The 12199-nt window shown below is 46.1% G+C and overlaps 1 protein-coding gene across 4 annotated transcripts in view; it reads left to right on the plus strand.

The window, feature by feature from the left end:
* The window catches only part of GPCPD1 (glycerophosphocholine phosphodiesterase 1), a 111628-nt gene that overhangs the window by 11731 nt on the left and 87698 nt on the right, over positions 1 to 12199 (plus strand). For all 4 annotated transcript variants that reach the window (XM_063918604.1, XM_063918605.1, XM_063918602.1 and 1 more), the window contains exons 3-4: positions 7310 to 7400; positions 9319 to 9403. In XM_063918604.1, coding sequence (XP_063774674.1) covers positions 7310 to 7400; positions 9319 to 9403 — 176 coding nt within the window. The remainder of the gene's footprint in view (positions 1 to 7309; positions 7401 to 9318; positions 9404 to 12199) is intronic.

Below are 12199 nucleotides of genomic sequence, written 5' to 3' on the forward strand. Positions count from 1 at the left end.
GACGATCACAGGTTCAGCCTGGATGGGTCACCGGAGCCGCGCCGCCGTCCCCCTTACAGAGCCAGAAAAGCGAAGAGGTCCGGAAAAATCGGCGGCAGAAGATGATCCTGTCTTCAGATAAGGTAGCGCACAGCACCGCAGCTGTGCGCCATTGCTCTCAGCACACTTCACACTCCGGTCACTGAGGGTGCAGGGCGCTGGGGGGGGCAGCGCCCTGAGACGCAATAAATCGATATAAAAACCTTATATGGCTAAAATAAATGCATCACATATAACTCCTGGGCTATATGGATGCATTTAACCCCTGCCAAAACATACAGAAAAAGGATAAGGACGCCGAGAAAGGGGTGGAGCCTATCTCCTCAGCACACTGGCGCCATTTTCCCTCACAGCTCAGTTGGAGGGAAGCTCCCTGGCTCTCCCCTGCAGTCACTACACTACAGAAAGGGGTTAAAAAAAAAAGAGAGGGGGGCACAAATTAGGCGCAGTATATAACAATACAGCAGCTATAAAGGGAAAAACACTTATATAAGGTTATCCCTGTATATATATAGCGCTCTGGTGTGTGCTGGCAAACTCTCCCTCTGTCTTCCCAAAGGGCTAGTGGGGTCCTGTCCTCTATCAGAGCATTCCCTGTGTGTGTGCTGTGTGTCGGTACGTTGGTGTCGACATGTATGAGGAGAAAAATGATGAGGAGACGGAGTAGAGTGTCTGAAATAGTGTTGTCACCCCCTAGGGGGTCGACACCTGAGTGGATGTACTGTTGAAATTGCGTGACAGTGTCAGCTTTGTATAAAAGACAGTGGTTGACATGAGACAGCCGGCTACTCAGCTTGTGCATGTCCAGACGTCTCATACAGGGGCCCTAAAGCGCCCGTTACCTCAGATACAGACGCCGACAAGGGTACTGACTCCTGTGTCGACGGTGAAGAGACAACCGTGATTTCCAATAAGGCCACACATTGCATGATTGAGGCAATGGAAAAAGTTTACACTTTTCTGATAATATGAATACCACCAAAAAAATGGGGTATTATGTTTGGTGAGGAAAAACTTCCTGTAGTTTTCCTGAATCTGAGAAATAAAATGAGGTGTGTGATGATGCGTGGGTTTCCCCCCGATAACAATTGATAATTTCAAAAAAGTTATGGGCAGTATACCTTTTCCCGCCAGAGGTTAGGGTGCGTTGGGAAACACCCCCTAGGGTGGATAAAGCGCTCACACGCTTGTAAAAACAAGGGCTCTACCCTCTCCTGAGATGGCCGCCCTTAAGGATCCTGCTGATAGAAAGCAGGAGCGTATCCTAAAATGTATTTACACACATACTGGTGTTATACTGCGACCAGCAATCGCCTCAGCCTGGATGTGCAGTGCTGGGTTGGCGTGGTCGGATTCCCTGACTGGAAATATGATATCCTAGATAAGGACAGTATATTATTGCCTATAGAGCAATTAAAAGATGCATTTCTATATATGCATGATGCACAGCGGAATATTTGCCGACTGGCATCAAGTATAAGTGCGTTGTCCAATTATTCCAGTAAAGTGGTCAGGTGATGCGGATTCCAAACGGCATTTGGAAGTATTGCCTTAAAAGAGGGGCTGTACCCCAGGTCGCCTCTCAAAATAAGACGCCGTATTATCAGGCGCAGTCCTGGTTGGCAAGCGGGCAAAAGGGTTCCTCTTTTCTGCTCGTGACAGAGGGAGAGGAAAATGGCTGCAGAGATCAGCCAGTTCCAAGGAACAGAAACCCTTTTCCGCCTATGCCAAGCCCTCAGTATGACGCTAGGGCTTTACAAGTTCAGGCACGGTGGGGTCCCGTTCTCAATGAATTTCAGTGCGCAGTGGGCTCACTCGCAAGTAGACCCCTGGATCCTTCAGATAATATTTCAGGGGTACAAATTGGAATTCGAGACGTATTCCCCTCGCCGTTTCCAAAAGTCTGTTTTACCGACGTCTCCCGCTGACGGGGAGGCAGTTTTGGAAGCCATTCACAAGCTGTATTCCCAGCAGGTGATAATCAAGGTACCCCTCCTGCAACAGGGAACGGGGTATTATTCCACACTATTGTGGTACCGAAGCCAGACGGCTCGGTGAGACCGATTTTAAACTCTAAAATCTAAAATCTTTGAACACTTGCATACAGAGGTTCAAATTCAATTGAGTCACTCAGAGCAGTGATTGCAAACCTGGAAGAAGGGGACTACATGATGTCTCGGGACATCAAGGATGCTTACCTTCATGTCAAAATTTACCCTTCTCACCAAGGGTATTTCAGGTTATGGTACAGAACTGTATCAGTTCGGACGCTGCCGTAGGGATGGTCCACGGCACCCCGGGTCTTTACTGAAGTAATGACCGAAATGATGATATTCCTTCGAAGGAAGGGAATTTTAGTTATCCTTTACTTGAACGATTCCCTGATAAGGGTAAGATCCAGGGAACAGTTGGAGATCGGTGTAGCACTATATCAGGTAGTGTTGTGGCAGCACGATTGGATTTTCAATATTCCAAAATCGCAGCTGGTTCCGACGACTTGTCTTCTGTTCCTAGGGATGATTCTGGACATAGTCCAGAAAGAAGGTGCTTCTCCCGGAGGAGAAAGCCAGGGAGTTATCCGAGCTAGTCAGGAACCTCCTAAAACCGAACCAAGTCCCAGTGCATCAATGCACAAGGGTTCTGGGTTAAAATGGTGGCTTCCTACGAAGCAATCCCATTCGGCAGATTCCACGCACAGTGGAACCTACTGGACAAATGGTCCGGGTCGCATCTTCAGATGCTTCAGCGGATAACCCTGTCACCAGGGACAAGGGTATCCCTCCTGTGGTGGTTGCAGAGTGCTCATCTTCTAGAGGGCCGCAGATTCGGCATTCGGGACTGGGTCCTGGTGGCCACGGATGCCAGCCTGCGAGGCTGGGGAGCAGTCACACAGGGAAGGAATTTCCAGGGCTTATGGTCAAGCCTGGAGACATCTCTTCATATAAACATTCTGGAACTAAGGGCCATTTACAATGCCCTAAGTCAAGCGAAACCCCTGCTTCAGGGTCAGGCGGTATTGATCCAATCGGACAACATCACGTCAGTCGCCCACGTAAACAGACAGGGCGGTACGAGAAGCAGGAGGGCAATGGCAGAGGCTGCAAGGATTTTCGCTGGGCGGAAAATCATGTGATAGCACTGTCAGCAGTGTTCATTCCGGGAGTGGACAACTGGGAAGCAGACTTCCTCAGCAGACACGACCTTCACCCGGGAGAGTGGAGACTTCACTCAGAAGTCTTCCACCTGATTGTAAACCGTTGGGAAAAACCAAAGGTGGACATAATGGCGTCCCGTCTAAACAAAAAACTAGACAGATATTGCGCCAGGTCAAGGGACCCTCAGGCAATAGCGGTGGACGCTCTGGTAACGCCGTGGGTGTACCAGTCAGTGTATGTGTTCCCTCCTCTGCCTCTCATACCAAAAGTACTGAGAATAATAAGAAGGAGAGGAGTAAGAACTATACTCGTGGTTCCGGATTGGCCAAGAAGGACTTGGTATCTGGAACTTCAAGAGATGCTCACGGACGAACCGTGGCCTCTATCTCTAAGAAAGGACCTGCTCCAGCAGGGGCCTTGTCTGTTCCAAGACTTACCGCGGCTGCGTTGGACGGCATGGCGGTTGAACGCCGGATCCTGAAGGAAGAAGGCATTCCGGATGAAGTCATCCCTACCCTGGTCAAGGCCAGGAAGGACGTAACCACAAAACATTATCACCGCATTTGGCGAAAATTTGTTGCGTGGGGTGAGGCCAAGAAGGCCCCTACAGAGGAATTTCAACTGGGTCGTTTCCTCCATTTCCTGCAAACAGGACTGTCTATGGGCCAAAAATTGGGGTCCATTAAGGTTCAAATTTCGGCCCTGTCGATTTTCTTCCAAAAAGAACTGGCTTCAGTGCCTGAAGTTCAGACATTTGTAAAAGGGGTACTGCATATACAGCCTCCTTTTGTGCCTCCAGTGGCACCTTGGGATCTCAATGTTGTGTTGAGTTTCCTAAAGTCACATTGGTTTGAACCACTCACCACTGTGGACTTAAAATATCTCACATGGAAGTGACGAGTTAGCCCTGGCTTCAGCCAGGCGTGTGTCAGAATTGGCGGCTTTATCATATAAAAGCCCTTACTTAATATTTCATTCTGACAGGGCAGAATTGAGGACTTGTCCTCAATTTCTACCTAAGGTGGTTTCTGCATTTCACATGAACCAACCTATTGTGGTACCTGCGGCTACTAAGGACTTGGAGGATTCCAAGTTGCTTGACGTGGTCAGGGCCCTGAAAATATATGTTTCCAGGACGGCTGGAGTCAGAAAATCTGGCTCGCTGTTTATCCTGTATGCACCCAACAAGCTGGGTGCTCCTGCTTCTAAGCAGACGATTGCTCGTTGGAGTTGTAGTACAATTCAGCTTGCACATTCTGTGGCAGGCCTGCCACAGCCAAAAATCTGTAAATGCCCACTCCACAAGGAAGGTGGGATCATCTTGGGCAGCTGCCCGAGGGGTCTCGGCTTTACAACTTTGCCGAGCAGTTACTTGGTCAGGAGCAAATACGTTTGTAAAATTCTACAAATTTGATACCCTGGCTGAGGAGGACCTGGAGTTCTCTCATTCGGTGCTGCAGAGTCATCCGCACTCTCCCGCCCGTTTGGGAGCTTTGGTATAATCCCCATGGTCCTTACGGAGTTCCCAGCATCCACTAGGACGTCAGAGAAAATAAGAATTTACTTACCGATAATTCTATTTCTCGTAGTCCGTAGTGGATGCTGGGCGCCCATCCCAAGTGCGGATTGTCTGCAATACTGGTACATAATTATTGTTACCAAAAAAATTCGGGTTATTGTTGTAGTGAGCCATCTTTTCTAGAGGCTCCTCTATTATCATGCTGTTAACTGGGTTCAGATCACAAGTTGTACAGTGTGATTGGTGTGGCTGGTATGAGTCTTACCCGGGATTCAAAATCCTTCCTTATTGTGTACGCTCGTCCGGGCACAGTATCCTAACTGAGGCTTGGAGGAGGGTCATAGGGGGAGGAGCCAGTGCACACCAGGTGATCCTAAAGCTTTCTTTAGATGTGCCCAGTCTCCTGCGGAGCCGCTATTCCCCATGGTCCTTACGGAGTTCCCAGCATCCACTACGGACTACGAGAAATAGAATTATCGGTAAGTAAATTCTTATTTTTTGCAACTCTGATAAATCACCCCTTTTACCCATGACAGCAACGAGTGATGTGTGCTGTCGGCCTATCGCACACCTTATATACACCCACCAAGCCAGCGCACGACACGTGACATACTTCATGGGCTACTCGCTGCCGACATCGGGGTAAATTTACTAAGGTGGGAGTTCTGTTTAAGATGGGATGTTGCCCATAGCAACCAATCAGATTGTACTTCTCATTTATCTAGCACCTTCTATAAGATAATACCTGGAATCTGATTGGTTGCTATGGGCAACATCCCATCTTAAATAGAACTCCCATCTTAGTAAATTTACCCCATCAAATGTAGGAAGTGGTGATAATAATGTGACTCAACCGTGGATATTGGTGATTAGTGGTATTTCCCAGTTTCTCTGTGGAGCTGGATTTATTCTTCCTTTTGAGGATAGGTAGTAAATGAAACCTTCCTGTGTAAACTAATGAGGCGGTTCAGGTGTTTTTTTTTTGGGAGGCCCATTACGCACAAAGTATCTACACTTGACTAAAATAGTGCCCACAACAGAAAAAGTCCCAAGCAGGACACTGCGCACATTTCTGCTCGCCATCTCAGGAGGCTGCCGACATAAATGTTGGTGCCGGCGGTGATCAGGCCCAAATGGCAAAACAATTGAATTGCTGCCGTCTGGTTCCGGAAAAAACAGTTTCATCACCCCCTGAATATCGTTATTTCACATAACACCCATCTTCTAGAGTTTGATAGCATCTTTATGGGACATTGCAGTTATTTCATCTTCTTATAGAAATAAAACTCTAATATTGGAATTGGTGTGTTAAGATGAGAAACAGACGACAGTGCTGCCCCATACTTTTGTGACAAGGGCTGGCTAATCCTCTTCTAACATACAGAATAGGGCTGTTCATTTAGATTAACTTCTAAAACTGACAAGTTTATTCGACTCCAACCATCCCACAAGTATTGTGGAAGCAGCAATTCGGAGAAATGGATAAGGTACAGAAGATCTAGCTTCTGCATGTCACACGGGGCAGCCTCAGATAACCTGTTTGATATGTTTAATAACCCAATATAGTACCAGGTTGTCTTACTTAACTTGGTCAGGCGAGTGCAGAGCAAACGATAATGAAATCCTTCTGAACCCCAATAATCACTGGGCATAGCTGCTGTATGTTGTTTATGTAGATAAATAGAATTCATCTTCTCTCTGGTTCTGTGCAGCTGGAGAACAGCGGGACATTCTGTTGCATTCCCAGATGACTGGAAAGGATGTGGTTCCGTAGGAAGGCTGCTTTTCCCTCCGGCTCTAATTGCATTTTGGTGTCAACAGACGTTTTATTATTCACTGCAGAAACTTCTTTATTTTTTGAGTTGTGTGTACTACATACACTGTACTGCATAGTGGGCCTAATTCAGCACGCTGATACTCTGAAGTGTGCGTGTACGCAGAAGCTGCACTGCGCGTGCACACACTGGAGATGCAACGTCATCTCATATCTGCGAACTCCTCTGCCTGTCAATCAGGGGTGGGAGGGGGCGTCGACTAAGGGGTATTGCGACATTGGTTCTTTGATCTCTCTGTAGGGTCAGTGGGGCACACTGGTTAAAGTGCTTCGAAATGTTAGTCCTGTATAAATAGTGACCATATTAATAAGGGATATAAGCAAATGGTTGGCAGCTCTGCAGCAGAAATAAAGACACAATACTATATTTACATTAGACCAATGTTACGAGGGTAATAGTGTTATTGAGCTCAACACTAAAACCTTATTCTTTTGTAATTTCTCTTAATTGCATCTTGATTATTATTAATTTGTGTACAAATATCTTTGCCGTTTCCTCAGGTCACGGTTTGTCTATCAGACTTATAGCATATTACATATACCACTGTTTCTCTGCAGTTCTTCTATTTAGTGAATGCTGCCAATAAAATATAAACTAGTCCTTTTACTTATGCTATGTAATGGTATACAACTAGCCTTCACGTATTGCATTGTTATTGGCCACTTAAAAATATATATATATTTTTTTTTTTAAATTTAACGGCATTGAACTAAAATTTTCAAAAAATGGGAATTACTAAAACACTTGTGTTTGATTTGCAGGAGAGGTCATTGCACTCTCTGGGAACAGTGAAGTGCTAGGTGCCTGGAGACCAGAAAGAGCCGTTATCTTACATCCTGACTCTAGTGATTGGTAAGTAACCGGGAGAGCAATGAGCACCTCCAAGTGTGCATGAGTCACTTGCTCTATCTATGTGCTAGTTATTCTTCATGTGAGCTAAAGGTTGCAGCACTGGCTTATGAAGCAGCAGACAGTGAAGTATGTAACGCTATATGGGTGTGCAGTGTAAAGGGCCCCATACACTTACGCGACATGTCCGTCTCCCATGTCGCAGGCGATCACCCTAGTCCTTTTGCATACGATGTATCTTGGGCGATCCCAGCCGTGCCTGCTGGGTCGGACATGATTGAATGTGCTGCACATTCAATCTGGAGGATCCGATCCAATGCTCACGGGAACGCGCATCGGATCGGAAACACCTCCAAAATTCCTGATTTCATCTGTTATATTGGGCCGACTGCCTGAAATCGGATGAAATCGGGCATTATCGTCCTAGTGTATGGGGCCCTTTAGTCCCTGATGCTTTGCGACGATCTGTTCCCGTGTGCACGCAGCAATAACAGCTAGTCTAGTGTACAGAGAGACGTCAGATACCTTGGAAACGAGTAATGTCTTTGTCACGTAGCTATGATCATTTCGTCTTTGTTGGAAGAATAGGTGTTGTTTTAAGGGGGCATTGGCAGGTCACTGTGTTACTTTGGATATCATTCATGAAATGCTTGAAACTAGGGAAGCGATCTGTACATCTAGGAGCTTATGCAGAGTTGGATGTAAAATAAGTAGTTTTACAATTTAAAACACTGCGTGCACAGATATCATGTTCCGGCCCATATGGAGAGCTTGAGATGCGTTCCAGTTGGCAACAGTAGCATTTGTGCTAGGTGTATGCCAGGCCTGTGTTGTCAGAGGTTCTGATAGAGCAGATAGACATTAAAAAGATAGTCATTAGTTTGACAGTAAAAGGTCGACGGGTCAAAAGGTTGACATATAAAAATAAAACTTTGGGTGTTTTTGTATTTTTAAACATTTTGTGACCCAATTTGTTGAAATGTGTCCCCTCGTGGTCTCGCTTTGCTAACCACGCATCGGGCTCGCTTCGCTCGCCACAAGGTTACTAAAGGTAGTGGTTTGTGACATGGATAGTAAATGCAGCAAAAGTTGTAAAAGAAATAAATTAAAATGTGTTGACCTTTTGACCTTGTTGATCTATTGACTGTAGACCGTTTTATTGTAGATCTGAAGACCGGGTACAATTGTCACACTTCCGACCCACTATGACCAGGTTTAAAAAAAAAAAAAAAAAAAATGTATTTTGCATTTGCTATTCAGCATCCAGAAAACTGATAAAGCCTCTCTAACAGCAGAAACAGCTCTGCTTCTCGTATATAGAAAGAATAGAACAGTCTAGCATTGCTGAAACACACACACGCACGCAGAATCTCTACATGAGCAATGAAGACAGCACTGATCAGTGAGAGCCAATCACAAGCAGGTCACCAAATGCAAGTAATACAGCTTTTTGGGCATGCTGAATGTGTCCTTACTGTACTTGGTATACATTAGAATGATCCCTTCCCGCCTATCCAGGCGTTAGTGGCAGAGTCATGGAAATCTGCATACTGTAGGTTTCTGTGTGAGCACCACTGTCCTGCACATGTGCAAAGCACAAGGATCGCCGTTTTAATTCTGAAACCTTTATGTACGGCCCTGCACTGTGCTATGCATTGGAATAACTTGGTACGGTGACGTTTTACAAATCTTACTTGACGATCTTTTTTGGTTTACAGACGCTAACTCCCTTATTCCTCACTAGTACTCTGGGGATGGTCCCACTAAGTCTTGAGAACTTCCAGATCTCGCAAATGGTGGGACCTTAACGAATGTATACTTGTTAAGTGGTGTTGTCCCGAAAACCACTTTATTGATTACATGTGTTTCAGTCCTCATATAATGTCCCATCTGTAATCATTTCTTTATGCTCTTTCAACAGTACGGTCTGGAAAACAAATGTTACGCTTCCTAGAGGAATCCCAATACAGTATCGGTATTTCAAGGGTGTCTTCCTGGAGCCAATGGTATGTAGTGAGCCGGCTGTGAAGTCTGTATTTCATGATAACATTATATGAGGTGTTTTGAGGGAATAATTTCCAACCGGGAGACTTGTTCACTGTTCCCGGAGGCCGGGAGCACCACACGATTTTCGGGAGCCTCCCGGTCATTCCAGGAGAGTAGGCATGTATGACCTCACTATATTATGCACGTTTTGAAGACCTGGATTTGTGCTTTTAAAGGAATAGTCCTCCTTTGTGAACATTTTACTGTTTTATAGTGAAATGCAACAGTACCTTATGGCAGGGCTCGACAAATCGCAGGCCCCTAGATTTTGCTGCCTGGCAATCAGATTATGCAGGGATGGAGGAAACCGTTCCTCTCCAGCCCCAGCAGGAGATTCGTGGGCGTTCCTGTGTTGCAGCGGCTGTTTAATGCACTGTGCATGTGCTGAGTGTCCGGCCCGTCCTGCGCTGGCTCCTCCTCTTGCCCGTCCTGTCCTGCGCTGGCTCCTCCTCTTGCCCGTCCCGTCCTGCGCTGGGATTGCGGCTTCGGAGGGTCTAGTGATGTGGCTACAGGGTGGGGGGATAGTTTGCCCAGGGGTAGCTGCGGAGGGTGGGTTTGCCTGGGGCTACACCCTTAGTTGTGTGGCCTTGGGGGTTGGTTTGCCTGGGAGGTGGCGGAATGCTGCTTAATAATGTGGCTACGGGTGGAGGGCGACAGTGGTCTGGCTCCTACACTATCATCATGGCTCCTTGACTTTAAAAAAAAAAAAAAAAATTGTCAAGTCCTGCCTTAAGGTCTATATTGCAAATAGTTGTTGGGGTGGGGACTACAATTACAAAGCACCTGGTCTCAAACCTGTCACTGCTATTTGCTTCAGCACAGGATGTAAAGAGGAAACCTGCTATTCACAGTAGCCATGTGTTCACGCCCCCAAATACTGGGCCACGCCCCACTGGTACAGGGCCTGTAAGATCTCCTGGCTGCCCTAATGGTGTCGCAAGGTTTTCTATCATGGCTAATCTGTTAAGTGATGCTTTAGTATGGGAACTTTACATAAAGCCGCTTCTTTTATATTGAATTTGAGTTTCTGGTTTAGTGGTTGATTTTAGTTTCAAAATTACCCAATCTGGTGTATTATACCACAATTGCTGTACCACTTCCTATAAAACACATTCATTTTATAATAATGTTATGACTCTAAACCACAGGTTAAATTAAAAAAAATATTATTTACATATTGTTTATAAATCCGCCTTCTCTCTAAATTGGGATTATTCTGATTTAAGCGTAATCTCACTTCTAAATGTGGCTTCTGCTTATACAAAATACAGTTTGAGTCTTCCATATGCAAAATGCTTGGGACCAAAAGTATTTGGGTTATTGGATTTTTCCGTAGTTTTAAATATTTACATACAATTCCATATTGTGTTGTGACTCAAGTCTAAACACAGAATGCATTTGTTTCATATACACCGTATACATAATGACTGAAGATAATTTTATACAACATTTGTGATAATTTTGTGCATTAAATACCGTTTACATACTTGAACCATCAGAAAGCAAATGTGTTGCATCTCAATTACACATAAATAAATAAATCTGTATTTCGGAAATTTGATTATATTGAAGACTCAACCTGTAAATGGATTGAACTGGAATGTAACCATGGAAGCTTAATAGTAATTGACTGTCTCTTTGTGCTGCACAGGAATGGTCCGCTAAAGAGTAAAGTGCAGTAAGATTGTAAGAACACTAAGGCTGGGTACACACTTGCCGATGTCACATCAGATATGACATTGTGCAAGATGCAACCCCCGCAAACGAGACAGAGCGTTGCGGGGGCGTGGCTTCAAAACGGGAGCGGTGGCAAAGAAACAGGAGGGCATGGGGGGGTGGCGTGAACTGGGCAGCTGCGACACAGCCGCTGCTATCATAGAAATGGCGATGGCCCTTCTGCGGACGCCAGCAAGAGGCTACCCCATTTTTTACGATCACGATGAAATTGCGGTGCAGCCGCAATTTCTGCGTGGTCGGGGGGAGAGGCGACGAGTAGTATGCTGGCGGCCCTCAGCATGTGATACAAAGGATTGCAAATTCTGCTACTTAGCAGAATTTGGGATCCTTACTGAATTAGGCCCATTGCTTCTCCTGCTGGTAGGTTTACTATCCGGCCAATGATCAGCGGCTTTACTTAATGGATTTCAAGCAGCAATAGTAGTTAATGCTATCGCCCATTGAAGCCTGACTGTTCTTTGTAATGCTGGCAGATAGTAAAACTACCCCCATGGTCTCGTGTGACTTGCAATCTTATATTTTTCGAGCATCCATAAGGGATATTGGGGAATCTAGTACGATGGGGTATAGACTGGGTCCAAAGGAGCCAGTGCACTTTAAATTTCTTCAACTGGGTGTGCTGGCTCCTCCCCTCTATGCCCCCTCTCACAGGCAGTTTAGAAAAAAGTGCCCTCAGGAGATGATGCACATCTCTGAGCTCCAGAGAGTTTTCTTCAATTTCTTTTTTCTGTTTGTTATTTTCGGTATGCTGTCTGGGCAACAGCATACCTGCACAGTGGGAGTTAGGGGGGTGGTCACCAGCCTTCGGAGGTGCAGAGCTGCTTCCCCGCTGCAGGACCACCGTCCTGAGGGGCTGTTGTTCAGCGGGGCACTGCGCATTGGCTGTCACAGCCGCAGCACGCCGCACACCCCTAACTCTGCCTGAAGGGGACATCGGTGGAGAATACAAACCGGGGGCCTCGCTAGGTGGGTCCCCTGGAACAAAGTGCAGCTGACCACGGGAGTGGTGTACGGGACCC

This window comes from Pseudophryne corroboree, chromosome 4 (assembly GCF_028390025.1).
Source record: "Pseudophryne corroboree isolate aPseCor3 chromosome 4, aPseCor3.hap2, whole genome shotgun sequence".
NCBI lineage: Eukaryota > Metazoa > Chordata > Amphibia > Anura > Myobatrachidae > Pseudophryne > Pseudophryne corroboree.